The sequence below is a fragment of the Ambystoma mexicanum genome, chromosome 9 (genome assembly GCF_040938575.1).
Source record: "Ambystoma mexicanum isolate Mex_15411 chromosome 9, UKY_AmexF1_1, whole genome shotgun sequence".
Classification (NCBI taxonomy): domain Eukaryota; kingdom Metazoa; phylum Chordata; class Amphibia; order Caudata; family Ambystomatidae; genus Ambystoma; species Ambystoma mexicanum.
The window spans coordinates 433,244,227-433,262,790 of record NC_090931.1 but is presented as its reverse complement, the minus strand read 5'-3'; the positions used below and the strand labels follow the sequence as shown (position 1 = coordinate 433,262,790).

General features: G+C 44.2%; 1 protein-coding gene across 2 annotated transcripts in view; it reads left to right on the top strand.

Moving 5' to 3' along the window:
• The window catches only part of PEX12 (peroxisomal biogenesis factor 12), a 128,131-nt gene that overhangs the window by 55,442 nt on the left and 54,125 nt on the right, over positions 1-18,564 (top strand). The window contains exons 1-2 of one of the 2 annotated variants that reach the window (XM_069614916.1): positions 9,974-10,174; positions 10,343-10,899. In XM_069614916.1, coding sequence (XP_069471017.1) covers positions 10,166-10,174; positions 10,343-10,899 — 566 coding nt within the window. In that variant the 5' untranslated portion in view covers positions 9,974-10,165. Of the gene's footprint in view, positions 1-9,973; positions 10,175-10,342; positions 10,900-18,564 lie in introns of those variants that run through there. The other variant, XM_069614915.1, reaches the window with a different exon arrangement.

The window sequence follows — 18,564 nt, the reverse complement described above, 5'->3', positions numbered from 1 at the left end:
TGTACACGATCCTTATACCTGAAGCAGCTGCGCAACTACGATAAATGAAGAATTCAAACACTAAATATAGTACTTTTTAAATTTATGAAATGTTTTTGTAAGAATATAAAATGAAGTCCTTAAAATAATGTATGAGTCTCTATACAGTGCACTGTAAACTATTTATAAAGCCTTACATGCTAGGGCTGTCTCGGGGTCCTTTCTTGGCTACAGGTCTTTTCTTCTGCTCCTTCTGGATGGTGATTTGGCTGGCAGGGTAGCAGCGTGTGAGGGACCCGAAAGTTCTTGTTAGGCTGCCTACAGAAAGATGGGCCCTTTACAGAATATGCAGCACTCCCCTCTCGGCGAGCTCTGTGGATGCCAATAACAGAACGGGAGGTGCAGCAGTGTCTTTGGGCGCTTCCCTGCTTGGGGAGTGACAGTACGCCAGGCTGCGGTGGTGATGAAAGGTGCTGGGTGGCGGTGGTGAGTTCAGACACGCCCTCCCTGTCAGGGGAGTGACACACAGTGAGTCTGTGCCACAGCAGTGAAACATGCACCCCAAGCCAGCCGAAAGGGGCTTTTTAAAGGCAACTGAACTTCCGTTTAATGTTTCGTCGAAAGAGATCGAACCATCGCGTTCGAAGCCTGCTGCACCATTCGCATTTGCTGCATGGCTCTAGATCTGTGGAAAAATCAGTTGCCGGTCATAAACACTCATCGGCCGCCAGTTCGGACGCGTTGAAGGCCATCGAAACAAGTTTCTGAACATAAACCTAAAGAAAAACACGCTGAATCACCACCACAGGCACCTACACCGCTGACTAGGACCCTTGTTACCACTTCTGGAACCTCTTCCACTTACATTACGTCTACAGAGACTTTGTCCAAGTCTCTACAAGGTAAAAGGTCTGTTCACCCAGGGGAAATTGTATTTCCTCTTCCTGAAGTTCCAAAATCGGGAAGATGGACAAAAGAAACATTTGAAAAGACTGTGGACAGGCTGTCCGAATTTGTAACATTTATGGAAAAGTATCCCATGAAGCATAAGACCCTGTTCTGTGAGGAGGATGAACCACCACCCAAGTCCTCCAGACTCCATCACTCTCCACCTCATGTCAACTATGAGGACACTTCTAACATCGTTCAAGGTGATCTCTATTTGGTGCAAGACCAAGGGGATCAGTATCAGATTCTTTGGCCAAGGACTCACATCCATGATACCGTGGATGATCCAGGTGTTTTTAGCAATAACGATGATCTTCTACAGCAGCCCATGGACTCGACGCCCATTGACGACTATCTCCTTTTTAATAATCTGCTTAACAGAGCAGCAGATCATTTTCAGATCCAAACAAACCAGAGTACCCCTGAACCTGACTTTGTGGAGGACACCCTAAAGGAGAAAAAGGGTATTAGCCAATCTATCCACCTCTTATTCTCTATTAAAAAAGAGTTGTGCCTTCTCATTTTACACCATCCCTCACACAAGCAGTAAACACTTGGATGGAAAAAATGTTCAAGCCGGCACCACTGACCTCCTTTATATTCAGGGTCATGTAACACCTGACTCACTAGTGGTCACTACCACTAGGAATCGTGCTGGGGTGCCACTGCCCAATTCCAAAGCACCCATTGATAAAGAATGTAAGAAGCTTAACGCTTTAGGCAAGAGAGTCACTGCTTCAGCAGCCTATACAGCATGTATTGCCAAATATACTACGCTGTTAGCAAGCTACCGCGATGTCCAGTGGGTGTTGCTCCAGAGTAATTTGACTGACGTTCACAAGCCAACCAAGTCCCAATTACTCATTCTCATTAAAGAGGGTAGGCAAATCACCCATAACATTTTAAAGAACACCTTAGAGTCCGCTGGAACAGCAAGCAGAGTCCTTGCACAAGGAACCCTATTAAAAAGGCATTCTTGTCTGCGTAATTCTAGTTTCCAACCAGCAACTCTAGCCATTTTAATAAACGAGCCTATTGAGGAATCAGTCCTGTTTGGCAAAGCTGTTGATGAAGCTTTAGAAACCACAAAAGAGAAACACGACACACTTAAGACCCTAAGTCAAATTTCTAACAAGCTATTTGTCCAACGCAGAGTTATTAACATCAGCCGTTCCTTTTGCTCCAGACCCACACATTCATGGGTTGTCATCTGGGTCCTCTTCCTGGTGTACACACCCCAGGGTACACAATCTACCTACCAAACCTCTCAACACAGTGGTTTCAGATGAGGCAAAGGTGGAGGTAGGGGTGCAGTCTCTAGAGGCTCCCTTGCCAGTAAGTGACTTTTCCATCAAGGTTCCCTCCCATGTAACTCCAGTAGTAGGTCGAATTTCATCATTCACCCACGCATTGGGAGTTGATAACCTCAGACCAGTGGGTGCTGTATACTGTTGCAGACGGATACTCCATCGAATTGCTACTAAAACCCTGTTACCATCTGCCAAAACACAGAAGGATGTCGCAAAAACATCAGCTCATCCTGCAAGTGCAAGTAGAGACATTACTTTGAAAAGGAGCCATAGAACTCGTCCCCTTTCTAGAGGTAAGCGAGGGTACTTATTCAGTGTACTTACTTCTACATAAAAAAGACTTAACCGTGCACCCTGTACTAGATCTGCGTCCTGCAAACAAATATGTCAAGCCACAAAAGGGGGACTACATGGCAACATGGACATGAAAGATGCATACTTTCATATTTCAATGTAGCTAGCGCACAGAAAGTTCCTAAGATTCCAAGTGCAAAATAATCAAATCAATTCAAAGTCCTTCCATTCGGCATTGCCTCAGTGCCAAGAGTGTTCATGAAGGTGCTAGCAGTGGTGGCAACCCACCTTCGCAAAACATCACTTCTGGTGTATCCTTATCTAGACGACTGGCTAATTACAGGAGACACACCTCAAGCGTGTCACGAGCACACAAGAAAGCATCAACCTACTGTTTCAGCTAGGGTTCTCCATCAATGAGATAAAATCAAGTCTTGTGCCCAGTCAAGTCAAACAATTTCTGGGAGCTTTAATTCGGACAGAAGACGGTCTAGTCTTCTTCCCCTCCAACGAGAGGGTCCAAAACCTGCTATTCCAAATTCCACAAGGTATAGCCGGTCGCCAGATAACCAACAGTATGCGAGGCAAAGCGCCTGCTCAGAATGATGTCTTCCTGCATCTACCTACTACCTCATGCCTTTCTGCGCATGCGTCCGATGCAAAGTGGCTCACAAGACAATGGTCTCAGGCAAGTGGTCAGTGGGACTATCTAGTGGCGTTCTGGCAGTCAGTTCCGTCTCTGCAGTGGTGGTCAAGGGAGAATCTTCTCAAAGGGAAATCATTCACAACACCAGCAATAGAGGCCACTCTTACCACAGACGCTTCCCTATCAGGGTGGGGGACACCATATCTCCATCATACAGCGCACAGCGCGTGGGCTCAGACACTAGTGAACAAGCACATCAGCCTGTTAAAGCTTCTGGCAGTGTTCGAAGCTCTAAAAGCCTTTCAAGACCAGTTACAAGTGAAGACAGTTCTAGTCCTAACAGACGGCAATACAGCCATGTTTTATATAAGCAAATTGTGTGCGACGCACTCTCCGGGCCTGTCCAGACTAGCCCAAAACATATGGAACTGGGCGCTGAAACACATGTTCCACCTGTTCTAATATGTTCCAGGGGAACACAATCTTCTAGCAGATTTCCTCAGCAGAAGCGTACACCTTCCCGTAGAGCACAAATGGCAGTTGCACGGCGACATTTTACACATCATGGTCACAGAATGGGGTCATCCACATATCGATCCATTCACAATACTGGAGAACACGCAATGCCTAGACTTCGCCACCAAGTATACCCAGAAAAGATCCAAGGGGGAACGTCCTGTGCATGAATTGGTCAGGGAGTTTTGCCTACGCTTCCCAACCCTCCCCTCCACCCCCCAGACTCCTCTGCTCAACAGGATTGTACGCAAGATGCACCAGGAACAAGTGAAACTTATCCTAACAGCTCCAATGTGGGCCCGGCAAACACGGTTCTTGCATCTAGTGAGGATGTTTCTGTGTCGTCCAGTCAAGCTTCCCTGCCCGTTCAACATGCTCTCCCAAGATCAGGGTTCAACGCTGCACCCATGTCCTCGGGGACTCAATTTAGCAGCCTGGCTCCTGAATTCATAGAGTTTGGACATTTAAAGCTTTCTTAAAGATGTATGGACATTCTTATGGAAGCACATAAACCTAATACCAGACACTGCAAATTCAGTAAGTGGAAACGCTTTGTCATTTGGTGTAGATCACGCAGCATCGATCCTATTGACTGCACACCTTCTCACATTGTTCGATACCTACTTTACCTTGTAGATTCAGGGCTTTTCTTTAATTCAATAAGAGTACACCTAGTTGCTCTGTCTGCTTACACCATCTCCCAAAAGAAAATGTCTTGGTGAAACGTCCCTGTCATTAAAGCCTTTATGGAAGCGGTCAAAAGATTGCATCCTCTGCTTTCAAATACAACCACCGGATGGGACTTGCATGTGTCCTTACTAAACCTATGGGCCCTCCTTTTGAGCCAATGCATAGTCTTAAGTGCCTCACTTAAAAGACTTGTTCTCTTGTAGCCATTACTTCTATAAGAAGGGTGAGTGAACTGCAGGTGCTCTCAGTTCAAGATCCATTTGTCACCATTCACAAGGACAAAGTGGCTTTACATCACACACACATCCACGCTTCTCCCCTAAATGCATCTCCAAGTTCCATGTCAATCAGTCTATAGAACTCCCAAAACCCTACGAATTCAGCAGAGCGAAGCCTCCAGACATTAGATGTCAGAAGAGCTGTAATGTATTACTTAAATAAAACTATACCACTCTGGAAATCAAACCAGTTATTTCTTTCCATAGCCACTGGAAGAGTACGTGATCCTGTCTCAAAGTCGGCTATTTCAAGATGGATTGTAAAATGCATCCAGTTGTGTTCTTCTCTTTGAAAGAGAACTTCACCCTTTACGCCAGTGCACACTCTACTCGAGGCACAGGGGCTATTTTAGCTTTCATTGCAAATGTACCTTTAGACGCCATTTGCAAAATTGCTACCTGGAGTTCAATTCACACCTCTAAACAGCATTACTGCTTTGATGCACATTCTAAGAGTGATTCACAGGCGAGTCAGGCGGTGTTAAAACATCTTTTTGCTGTTGTACCTTCTAACATCCCACCTCCTCCTCCAAGTACTACTAATCTATGCAAAGCATGTGATTCTAAGCAGATCCACAATCCTCAGAAGGCATACATTACTTACTCTAATCATATTTCTGATGCTTGTATCTGCTTAGATTCAAATATGCACCCACACTTCCTCTCCTCTGGGAGTAGACAGTTCTTGGGAAAACATAGATCTGTTACACCTCATGATCTCTAACCTACACTTCACGCTCACACTTGCTCTTGTCAGAAACAAATAATCTGCGTGACCTTGATGCCTGAGGGATCATGGGTACAGTCAACGTCACACTAGGGATTGAATAACAAACGCGCCCTGTCGACGTCCCTTTTTGAACTTCGAAAACTTCATGTGCAAAATTCCACTAGATGTCAGCCTATGCAAAGCATGTGAATCTAAGCGGCTACAAGCATCAGAAATACGATTACGGTAAGTAATGTAAGATATATATATTTATAGCTACAACCTTGATTGGACATTTTTATTTTGGAGTCTTTGCACTATTGCTGTTTGTTTTGTTACTGCTATTGCTTCATACCCCTCCTGAGATTATAGCCTGCCCTCGGCCCATTTTACCACTGATGGCGAAGGAGGTATCCGTTGGGCTGTGTCTGTTTTCTCTTTATGATGTGTTAGCTGCTGGTTTAGTGGTAGTGTGGGGCTGAGTAGGTGATTTAGACACTACTCATCCCTGTACTCATGCAGAGTATCAGTCATTTTGTCACAGTCCCACTATAGGAATAGTACAACATCAGCAATGCACTTTTCCTCCCATCTTCTGTGTAGCCTTTGCTCTCCCCTCCTAATCTTGCTATTCCATTGTATGAAGTGTATTCCTCATTTGCATTGGTCCTAATTCTATTTCACATGGACCACCAAGATGCTGTGTAATGTATTGCCTACATTCGCTTACCTGGCATTTTCTAAAATTTAAAAATGAAAATATTTTTTCCAAAATGTTATGATTTTTATTTCTTTTAACCTTTTATTAATTTAGAACTTTACTCATTTTTATTTCATGACCGATTACCAGCATATCTACTTCAACCACCTTTTGGTAAACTTTTGTTGATCATACAACCAACGTACATATGTGTGTGTTCATGTTAAGGGGATTATGGGATGAGGAGGCACCCCATCACATAAATTAAAAAAACAAATTGTGCAAACAAAAAGGAGTCGCAATAAATTTGGTTGAAGAAACGACATAAATCCTACCTCCTATTTTGTCGGCCACTTTGTAAACATTCGCATTTATTCTTTTTCCAGTATGGACTTTCAGGATGCTGGGTAAACGTCTTTGTGGGCATATGACTATTTTATTTATTTATGTATGTATTACATTTGTATAGAGCACAAACAGCCCGTGGGTATGGAGGAGCTGTTGCTATGCAGCCAAGATTCTTATTGAACATGTATTCTATAAAGAACATAAGGCATTAAATATCCTTAATTTGTAAATATTGACTGTGACAAAGTCCCCTGCCTGGTTCTGTCAACCAACAATTTTGGTACTCAGGGAGCCAGGCTCTCTAAAAGCCCCTGGCCCTTGAGCCCAGGGGTAGTATGGGTGAATCCCAGAGTCCTCGCACTTTGGACTCTGACACATGGCATGGGATTGTCAGAATTATGCCCTTCAGGCTAACCCTGGGAAGCCACACCTTGCCCATTCCCGTGGTCCGGTAGGGCAACCCATATTCCTGATCGCTCTGCCCCTACCTGAATCTCGTAGTCATCCCCACTGCAGACCCAACCTCAGCAGAGGTCTTGCATCTGACCCATACGATAGCCAACTCCAGGCCAGGAGAGCTGAGCAAAATTATGGCAATTGCAAGGAAATAGCAGAAACCTCTGATGTGAGCGCTTCACTATGCTTGTGTAGTGATGTCAGGGTCACCAGGAAGAGCACTGCATTAGCTCCAATGACCCCACAAACTGAAGGCCCATTCTCTAGAGAGACATCCATGAAATGCTGGGAAGGCCCACACACATGCCATGATGTGACACTGCCAGTAGAAAGTTGGCAGCAGGCAGTGTTCCCAAGCACACCCACACATATCATTGCTTGCTTGGTTTACAAACTACCAATAGGACATCAGACACACTTGAAGCAAATGGTGCTGCATGGGAGGGAACCCGGGACCCCCAGAGCTCATTGGAAAGTGTATTAAAAAGGAAGAGTGTGGATCCCCTCTTGATAGATGTAGTCCAACTGCCTGGCAGCTTGTTTAGAGCATCTTAACTAATTAACATAAACCAGACGGGACCTGATGCCTATGAAACCACTCGCTTCCATTCAGTCAGTGCGGATTGTAGGAGCAAGAGGCTTATATTTGGAGATGGCGTGAGACTGGAGAGTGGTTGATGAGGGAGTGGCTCGGGAGATGGGGGAGTGTGGAGAAGTGGCAGTAGTGGAGAGCTGGAGGAGATGAGAAGATGTGTTAACAGCAATGGGTGAGAGCAGACAGAAGTCGGTGGTAAATGGAAAGAAGACCATAATAATGGAGGTAGCCGGTGATGAGGGTTAAGGGAGTGGTAGAGGTTGTTGTGATATCATGAGAAGGACTGTTGCAAGAGGAGGAGGGTTAAGGGAGTGGTAGAGGTTGTTGTGATATCATGAGAAGGACTGTTGCAAGAGGAGGAGAGTGAAAGGCTTGTGGAGATGAGAAGGTCAGAGGAAGCGGGGAGAACATTGGTCGACTGGGAGAGACTTTGATGCAGTAACTTCAGGGGTAGAGAAACACAGTGAGCAGATTGGAGGGAAAACATTTCACAGAGGATGTGGCTGTGGCATTACAGTTTTTAGACCGGAGATGAGGCAAATATTACCCGGAGAAGGAGGTATTCTGAGACAGGAACCATCAGACGGTGAGGAAGGGAATCTGGAGATGGACATGTGGCAACACCCAGTGATTAAGAGCATGCAGGTTCCGCAAGGGCCAATTGTCCAAAGGCAGGAACAGATGATGGGAGTATGTACGAGCTGGGGACAAGAAGTTTATTGTGAGTTTAGCAATAAATATAGACACATCCCGGAGACCCTGCCCTACCTCTCCTTCCAGCTATGTCCACTAACTTGCCTGTTCACAAAAATATAGAGCATAGTGAGTTGTGAAAGCATGCATCATTTCAGACCAAGAAGGTTGTTTTGGGTCACTGTATTGCCTGCAATGCCAGAGAATGGCGAGGCAGCCCTTCTTCGGACCGTTTCTGTGAAGACATAGTGCTTGTGAAGCCTGGAGGGCTTAGTTATCTGCATCCTGCGGAAGAGACATTGTGAAAAGGGCGATCTCGCAGGAAGAAAGGACCTAAGCCTATTAAGGAGAAGAACCATCCGGACATCTTTTTAGTGTGGAAAAATCCCATTTTTACTTTTAAGTTTCCCACATTTTTATCAAATCGTTCATGAAAGAAAGTAAACCCTAACAAACAGTCTAGTCATCTACCAATGACAGAATGCATTGTACCGCACAATCATCTTGTATTCCTATCTACTTCTTTCCTTTTCTGTCTGATGTTTGAGGTCCACAGAATGGAGTTATTTTTTATTTATTTAATTGACTGTTTCATCTCCTGAATTAACTGTTAGTTTGTATTACAATAGCTTTGTTCCTGCCTGTTTCAAATGCTGGTCGGATTGCATTTGGTAATGCGAGCACTGACACTTGCACAAAGGACCTCTTCAATCCACTGTTCTTAATGTAGGAAAAGCTTGTGGTGTTACAGTGCCTATCCTTCCATCTTTAACTTGAAATACAGTGTCCTCTTTTTGTTTCATGCATTATTTTGTGTAATATAAGAGATAGTATTTTAGGGGCATTCCTGTCCTACAGATAACGATGTGGTCCTTGTTCTTGAATTTGGTAACATTTGCTTTGGGGCTATCATTTTCATACATTTTGAAATCTCATGGTTCGTGTCTGAATCAATAATCTAAGACCTTTAGCTGCTGTGCTGATATATCTTATTATTGACAATGGCTCATAAAACAGGATTTATTTAGAGTGGTATCTTAAAGTACAATACGTTTTCAGTGTCTGTTAGAGCGCTTGTTGCCACTCTGCGTTTTCGTTGAAGCCAGACCTTTTGCTCCACACCAAGAACATAATTCTCTGTTTTAATTCTGTAAATGTAGTTGTAATCTTGTACTTGTTGTAAGATGACTCATTTGAAACCTTCTGCTTTCATGTTTTTTTGCCATAAAATGCTTCAACAAATGGACTGACGAAATTGGCTTATTAATGCACTTTTATGTACACTCATCATTTTTTTTTTTACAGCCCTTTGTTTATCACACCCATCAGCCAGTGGATTCTCTGCCTTCTTCTATGCATCTACCGCAGGTCATCAGTGCTCTTTGTGGACCTGGCATTTCTCATACAGGCAGTCAACATATTGTTTTGTTGAACCAGTCCTGCACACACTTTGCGAACCTGGTGTTTACACCCGCCACTCAGCAAACTCTTCTCAATAGCCCCTTCAATATGGCTTTTCTTTAAGAGCACGCTGTGACTCGTCAAGTGGATATCATCTATACGCTTTCTTTCATCTCATCTGGCGTTCTGCCTTCGATTATATCTTAGTGTTATAACAACGCAGTCAATTTCATACCTCAAACCTCTGTTCTCTTAAATTTGGCTCTTGTCAGTCTGAGAAATGTCCTCTGCTTCCCTCTTTTAATTGATTGTGTAATTACTGTAGCTCCTTAGGTTGGTCCATTATCTTCATCTGTTATGTGGAGCCAAGGTCTTAGCAGTATTTTCTCATACAGATACCATTCTTTTAGGTTCATCCAAGGTTCGGCATCATTTCAGTCCTCTCATCTCTGTGGCATTCTTCTACTGTTCATGTCCCAAATGTCAGAGCAAGGACATTTTTCTATGAAAATACTCAGTTTGTGGGGTGAACAATTAATCCTGCACAGTTGTCTTGAAGATATTATAGGCAAGACTATCAGTCAGAGCAGCAGCTACTTAAGATGAAAAAAGTAAGTACTATCATAGATTTCTAGGCAACTCGGGATTAGAAGTGGGGTGATAATAAATTGTGGTGCTAAGACTCAAAAAAATGTTGTCATGTTTGTTCAATGGAAAAGCTACAGATAAGGAAGATCTCTGCTCAAAAATTTTGTTTTAATATGTGCTCCTTGTTCTAGGTCTTTGCAGAATCAAACCCTGCCCGCTATGGCATCCTCTGGAGGTGGTTTGATGAGATCTACACCTTGCTCGACTTATTTCTGCAGCAACATTATCTGTCCAAAGTCAGTGCATCGTTCTCTGAAAACTTTTATGGTTTGAAGCGGGTGGTTTTGGGGACAGGAAATGGTGATGGAACGCAAAGACTGGCCAGCGCAGGGCTACCCAGGGTCTATTGCTGGAAGTCCCTCCTCTTCTTGGTCCTGCTTCCGTACCTGCGGGCTAAGCTGGAGAAACTAGTCTCCAGGCTACGAGAGGAAGATGAGTATTCCATTCACCCACCATCATCCTCCTGGAAGAAGTTCTACAAGGCCTTCTTGGCTGCCTACCCATTTGTGAATATGGCCTGGGAAGGATGGATTCTTTCTCAGCAGCTTAGCTACATCCTGGGCACTGCGCGGCACCACTCCCCACTACTGGGGTTAGCAGGAGTGCGGCTGGTCCGGCTGACGCAGGAAGATCTCCTAGCTTTGGAAGAGAAAGGCGACGGAGAAACCACTGTGCAGCCAATTGTAAGGTGAGCTCTACTGTGCATTGGTACTTTAAGTGTCCTTTATTTTGCTTCATTGACTTGCTTGCTTAGTTCTCCACATACGCATAGCACACTGTTTTTTTCCCCAAGAGTCAGTTATCACTGGCTAACAACTAGTGATGGGTGCACATTTTGAGGCATGAGTAGGCATATGTTTAAGGCTTTGCAGAAAAAGTAGACTTTACAAAGAGCTTTAGGAGGTTTGACAGAGATGGAGTTTTGAATCAGCTTTCTTCACCCTAACTTACTCTGTAAAGATATCAAACCAAATAATTGCCACCATCTAGATGCTGACAACATCCACTGTCCTCCACTAGGGAATGTAGGGTTTCCATGTTGAATGTCCTCCAAGGTACCATTGTTACCATTGCAGGTATATGTGAAACATTGTAATTCTGTGCAATGTCTTCGACTGCCCATGCCTTAATCTAGATATTTGCAAATGTAGCAGTAACCACCATCACTAAAGTGAAACTGTGCATTGCAAGATTTGATATTTCACTAAGTTGTATGGCCATGAACAAACCAATCAACAACTTCATTCTCTGTCAGTTTTTGCAGGTGTAACTCTGACAAGTCGGACAATGAGTTGGTACCTTATGAAATTGGTTTGCTATTTGTTGTACCAACATGTAAGTTAAAGGGTTCTCATGGAGCAGAACATCTGTCATTTTTGCAGGTTATTGGTGTAAGTGTTGATGAGTGCAGAACAGAAGAACCAATTTTCTGTGTGTTGTTTTTTTTTTTCAAGGTGAGTTATGGTGAAGGCAAGTGGTTTGGGGATCCCAAGGTGTAGGAGGAGTCTTCACGTTTTTTACTTACAAGTCTGCCTTGAGAGCAAGGAATGAATATGGGTTGCTGCAGTGTTGTATGTGACGTGCTGGTTAGAAAGGTGTAGAGTTTAAGTGATGCAATGTGTGAAGGTGATTTTGGGGTACCAGTTTGTGTTAACTTTCATTGTCTGAGTAATTAGTCAATTGTGTAGTATAAAGCGGAAATTAGAATGGTCAATAGGCTAGTGAAGGCCAGAATCAAACCAAGAAGCACCCCCACAGTCCCCATTCTCCATTTTCCCCACACATCCCAGCTCCTCTGCTACACCTGCACCCTCCTAATAATCCCAGAGTGTGCCCCCTTTCTCAGCGCTCCGTTGCTTACCAGAATACCATACATACATACATACATACGTAGCCAGGCATAACCTAGCATCATGCATGAAAAATCGTAACAAGGCACAAGACTCCTACCACTGACATTTTCAGGGATCTCATTTGATCTGTTCCATTGACACACCAACCAAGCCCCTTCCCCTTTCCCTCTCTTCCTCATCAATACATTGTACACCTTATCTAACAAGGAACAGAGCATGGTAGCTATGGGGAGGTGTCTGGCACAGGACTCCACTTATTATGCTAAGGGACGTTCTAAGAGTTCTGAGAGGCATGAACCAATTGGCTTAGAGAAAAACCTGCAGGGATATGAACAGTCTACGTGCTTGCATTACCTTCTTTAGCATGTAGATTGGAACATAGAAAACCATCTCAACCCTCACTGTAACTTGCAGTGATGCTCTGCTGGAACTTCTGCTCTTCCAACAAAGAACAGTGATTGTTAGACATTTATCAGGTGATCGGGACAACAGACCGAGAGTCTCTGGTCCTTCTTCAAGTACTCTAATCCAGTGTCTCCAACAGACCTCAAATTCCTTTCCCAGAGCCAATGGCCAAAAAGGGCCTCCACTGAATTGGTGCGGAAATAGCTGCATAACTTCGGTTTCAGAATGTTGCTGAAACCTTGCAGAATGTTGTTCGTGGGAAGGTCAATAAAATAAGGAGCAGGAACGATAAAGTTAGAATAAGCTTTTCTTGAAGCATGCCTCAAAGCACAGTGCATAAACCTTAGGCCTAAGGAGGATGACGCTACTGCCGTCAGGTGAATAGAAGCATGCTGATGGCGAAAGCACGGAGGTGGGGCTGGCATGGAGTAGAATGTACAATCCAACAGCACTGCAGTCACACATTTAGTTTTCCCCTGCCCCTTACCAGGTACAGATCTGTAGAGGAGGGTCCCATCGCCCTCTCTCCTGGGCATTGCCATCTCTGGGTAAGGAAGACACTCAGAAGCAAATCAGGAAAGTGGAGCAGAATTTTCAAAGACAGCAAGTTTATTTCTTCAAGCACTCACATCATACAGTCTACAGGACATCTCTGGGACTAAAATCTCTAAGCTCAACCTCCCTTTTATACACTTCCTGGTTGGCTAAGTTCCCTATTTATGATGCAGAACACTCCGATTGGTTCAGCCCCTTCCTCCTCTAGGGTTGGCTGACTGGGCTGCCAATTCACAGAAGCTCCCATGTCATACTTACATCTGTAACTGATTAAAATTGTGTGTGCTGTACCTGACCTTAAAAATGAGAACATTTTGTCAGTCCTAAAATACTTTTAGCAACTGCATCATGGTTTCCTGTCCCAGAGGCCCAAATATGGGCATCAGCTGCATCCTCCGCTAATTGAACCAGCTGTATGCAACACCCACTATCTTCCCCTGACTGCTAGCTCGCTCCCATGGCTCATCACTGTCAAGATTAGAGATAGGAAGCCCAGACACCATGTCCTTGACTACTGAACTACTATGAGGTAATTATTTTATCCTTTCAGCATGGTTTTACAGAAATGCACTTATTTGTATGCCCAGCATCCATCTTAGAGTGCCTACTTTGTCCCGAACTCCAAAATGGCTGACCAATTAAGAAATGCCTGACCATCCTATTTTTACCCATAACCTCAGGTCTGCTTAGTTTTAAACCTAGATTCTTTGATAATGTATCATAACATGTACTACCTGACACATTCTCTACTGCACATGACATTCTGACTCCATACAATAGATCGTCCTCCAAAGCGCTTTTTTGTAAAGCACTACATTTCTGATTTCTACAACATCACCCCAACAAGTTATCTATGTTCGGTTTGAGGGTGAGTGGGCCTATCTTCATTACATTCAGTTTGAGAGGGAGAGGGGACTCGTTCCTTTACACTCCCCCTCTGTATAGCATTTAGTCATCTACTCAATACAATACAACTACAGCCATGTCCACCCTCCTCAATTTTCAATGTACCTATACATCTCTGACCTCATCACCCTTTTCTATAAAATAATTTACTTTAACCCGAGAGGTATCCTAACACATTTGAACAACGTCAGTACTAACAAATTATACTCTCCTAGTCTAAACATGTACGTGTCCCTAAAAACTATTTTTTTATTTACTTTTATCCGAGCCCCATCTCCATTCCCCAATTTACTTTAAGCTAACTAAATGCCTCAGATAATTTTACAGCCACTATGAGACTCAAGAGATAGTCCAGCTTTGGGGTAACCCATTAGCCCATCGTCTGCACATATTTTCTCCATATCGTGGCTCATATTCCACATTGTTTCTGCCACTCCAACCCCATTACATTTTCTTTCCTTGCTCACATTCTCTGCCCCATGCCGATTTTCTATTTTTTTTATTTTTTAAAGTTCAGTTTTTGAATTTCACTGGAACATCTTCCACCCGACTCATCTCGCTTTAACATCTGCGGACCCTCTGTTTCCTGTTGATTTTGTCCCCTTTTTTTAGGCTGCTTTGCAGCAAGTCTTTAGGCCCTTTAATGCAAAGGCCGGTACTTTCGCATTTTAGTGTCTCCTTTTTTCCATAGAGCACTCATAAAAGTCAGTACGGGGGCATTTTTAGCAAAGGAATGCAAAGATGGGGAGTGTTTTGCAGAAAGCTTTGAACAAATTTACTTTAAAATGGGGCATGTGGTTGGGTTCCTCAGTGACTTCTCTCTCCTCACGTTGTTAGATACTTTCAATCTCCCGAGGCATACAGGTCCCTCGTTGTCCATCTGTATTATAAAACTGAATGACTTTTCTTTGAAAAATAAGTATGTCTTTATTTACAATACATTTTCTGTCAACCCATCCCCTTAAAAACCTTTTTAAGTTGTCCTGTCAAAATTCTCCTGCCTTCTAAACAAAACTTGATTTAAACAAAGTTTTTTGAACATCCCTGCCTCCTAGAAAAACGACATTTAAACACTTTGTGGACATCCCTGGCTCCTAGACAATGCTTCATCAGACATTTTCGTCCTTTGTGTATCAAAGCTGCTAGTTTTCTCCCTTTTGCATATACATTCATATTTGTTTTACTATATGTGATCAGCCTGCTGGAACCTTATTTGTTTACAATAAACATATTTGTTTGTTTGTTTGTTTATTTTATTTAGTATAGCGCTCCAGATCCAGGGGTAAATGGGCGCTTAAGGACAAGTTACAAGGAATACAGTAGAAAAAACTGTTATACAATTATGACGGAGAAATGCCATATATGGTGTGTACAGGCAGGAAATAGGAAACATATCAAAGTATGTACAATATATACAAAAAGTACTGAGCTTAGTCTATCTGAGGTTTACCCTCTCCAGGAGCCAACTAATGACTAGTTTTCTGAACAATTGGAAGGATTTTGCCAGTTTAATATTCGGTGGTAGGGTGTTCCAGAGTTGAGGGGCGAGAACCGTGAAGCTCGAGCCTCCCGCTCTTTTGGCTGTGAATCTGGGCACGATGAGGCTGAGAGTATTGGATGATCTAGTGACTCTTATGTTAGGTTTGAGAGTAAGATTGTTGGTCAGGTACTGTGGGGCTAGGTGGTTTAAGGCTTTGTAGGTGAGGCAGAGGGTTTTGTGTTTGTGTCTATATTTTTAGGCAGTAAATACATTTGCCAGTCTCATTATCTCTGCCCTTATGTCTTCTGGGCTTTCTTTTTATATATATAACCACTGTCCCTTCTGGGGACTTTTTCATTTTTTCTCTTTATCGACATTCTGGGATGTAGAGACACTTGAAATACATAATAAACTAAAAAAACATTTTAAAAAAAGGCATATCGTCGTCTTCTAGGCGCATCCGTAGCCGAAGAGGACATCATTTGCAGGGATCCCTGTTCTCTGTTGAAAATTGAAATAGAGACAAAAGTCATTCGGGTACTGGCAAGTGGGTCAAGTTTCTTTCTGACCTAAACTTTTCCTCCTTGCTTCTAACGAAAAATGTTATCTATATTTATTTCTATTTTTACAAAGGTAGCGGGCGCCCCTCTCTCGCAAGAACAGACATGATAACCTGTTCAGTGGTTATTAACCACTTGAGAGTTCGCAGCCACTGCTTTTACTCACTGTGCCTTTCACAGATGGGAAATATCCATTTGCATATCAGTCTTTGTCCTGCCCAGGGGCAGTCCAGCACCGAAATACAATGGCAATTCCAATCTGAACGAGAGTACCACCAGCAACCCCATACACGTGTTTCACCCTTGTTGGGGATCATCAGTGAGGTGAAGCTGATGCCTCTCTAAGCACAGTGAGAGGGAGACCACGTCTGGTTGCCCCCAGGAGACCTAGGGTTACCAATCCCAGGTTCCTTAACAAATAGTTTTACAAAGGTAGCGGGCGCCCCTCTCTCGCAAGAACAGACATGATAACCTGTTCAGTGGTTATTAACCACTTGAGAGTTCGCAGCCACTGCTTTTACTCACTGTGCCTTTCACAGATGGGAAATATCCATTTGCATATCAGTCTTTGTCCTGCCCAGGGGCAGTCCAGCACCGAAATACAATGGCAATTCCAATCTGAACGAGAGTACCACCAGCAACCCCATACACGTGTTTCACCCTTGTTGGGGATCATCAGTGAGGTGAAGCTGATGCCTCTCTAAGCACAGTGAGAGGGAGACCACGTCTGGTTGCCCCCAGGAGACCTAGGGTTACCAATCCCAGGTTCCTTAACAAATAGTTTTACAAAGGTAGCGGGCGCCCCTCTCTCGCAAGAACAGACATGATAACCTGTTCAGTGGTTATTAACCACTTGAGAGTTCGCAGCCACTGCTTTTACTCACTGTGCCTTTCACAGATGGGAAATATCCATTTGCATATCAGTCTTTGTCCTGCCCAGGGGCAGTCCAGCACCGAAATACAATGGCAATTCCAATCTGAACGAGAGTACCACCAGCAACCCCATACACGTGTTTCACCCTTGTTGGGGATCATCAGTGAGGTGAAGCTGATGCCTCTCTAAGCACAGTGAGAGGGAGACCACGTCTGGTTGCCCCCAGGAGACCTAGGGTTACCAATCCCAGGTTCCTTAACAAATAGTTTTACAAAGGTAGCGGGCGCCCCTCTCTCGCAAGAACAGACATGATAACCTGTTCAGTGGTTATTAACCACTTGAGAGTTCGCAGCCACTGCTTTTACTCACTGTGCCTTTCACAGATGGGAAATATCCATTTGCATATCAGTCTTTGTCCTGCCCAGGGGCAGTCCAGCACCGAAATACAATGGCAATTCCAATCTGAACGAGAGTACCACCAGCAACCCCATACACGTGTTTCACCCTTGTTGGGGATCATCAGTGAGGTGAAGCTGATGCCTCTCTAAGCACAGTGAGAGGGAGACCACGTCTGGTTGCCCCCAGGAGACCTAGGGTTACCTATCCCAGGTTCCTTAACAAATAGTTTTACAAAGGTAGCGGGCGCCCCTCTCTCGCAAGAACAGACATGATAACCTGTTCAGTGGTTATTAACCACTTGAGAGTTCGCAGCCACTGCTTTTACTCACTGTGCCTTTCACAGATGGGAAATATCCATTTGCATATCAGTCTTTGTCCTGCCCAGGGGCAGTCCAGCACCGAAATACAATGGCAATTCCAATCTGAACGAGAGTACCACCAGCAACCCCATACACGTGTTTCACCCTTGTTGGGGATCATCAGTGAGGTGAAGCTGATGCCTCTCTAAGCACAGTGAGAGGGAGACCACGTCTGGTTGCCCCCAGGAGACCTAGGGTTACCAATCCCAGGTTCCTTAACAAATAGTTTTACAAAGGTAGCGGGCGCCCCTCTCTCGCAAGAACAGACATGATAACCTGTTCAGTGGTTATTAACCACTTGAGAGTTCGCAGCCACTGCTTTTACTCACTGTGCCTTTCACAGATGGGAAATATCCATTTGCATATCAGTCTTTGTCCTGCCCAGGGGCAGTCCAGCACCGAAATACAATGGCAATTCCAATCTGAACGAGAGTACCACCAGCAACCCCATACACGTGTTTCACCCTTGTTGGGGATCATCAGTGAGGTGAAGCTGATGCCTCTCTAAGCACAGTGAGAGGGAGACCACGTCTGGTTGCCCCCAGGAGACCTAGGGTTACCAATCCCAGGTTCCTTAACAAATAGTTTTACAAAGGTAGCGGGCGCCCCTCTCTCGCAAGAACAGACATGATAACCTGTTCAGTGGTTATTAACCACTTGAGAGTTCGCAGCCACTGCTTTTACTCACTGTGCCTTTCACAGATGGGAAATATCCATTTGCATATCAGTCTTTGTCCTGCCCAGGGGCAGTCCAGCACCGAAATACAATGGCAATTCCAATCTGAACGAGAGTACCACCAGCAACCCCATACACGTGTTTCACCCTTGTTGGGGATCATCAGTGAGGTGAAGCTGATGCCTCTCTAAGCACAGTGAGAGGGAGACCACGTCTGGTTGCCCCCAGGAGACCTAGGGTTACCAATCCCAGGTTCCTTAACAAATAGTTTTACAAAGGTAGCGGG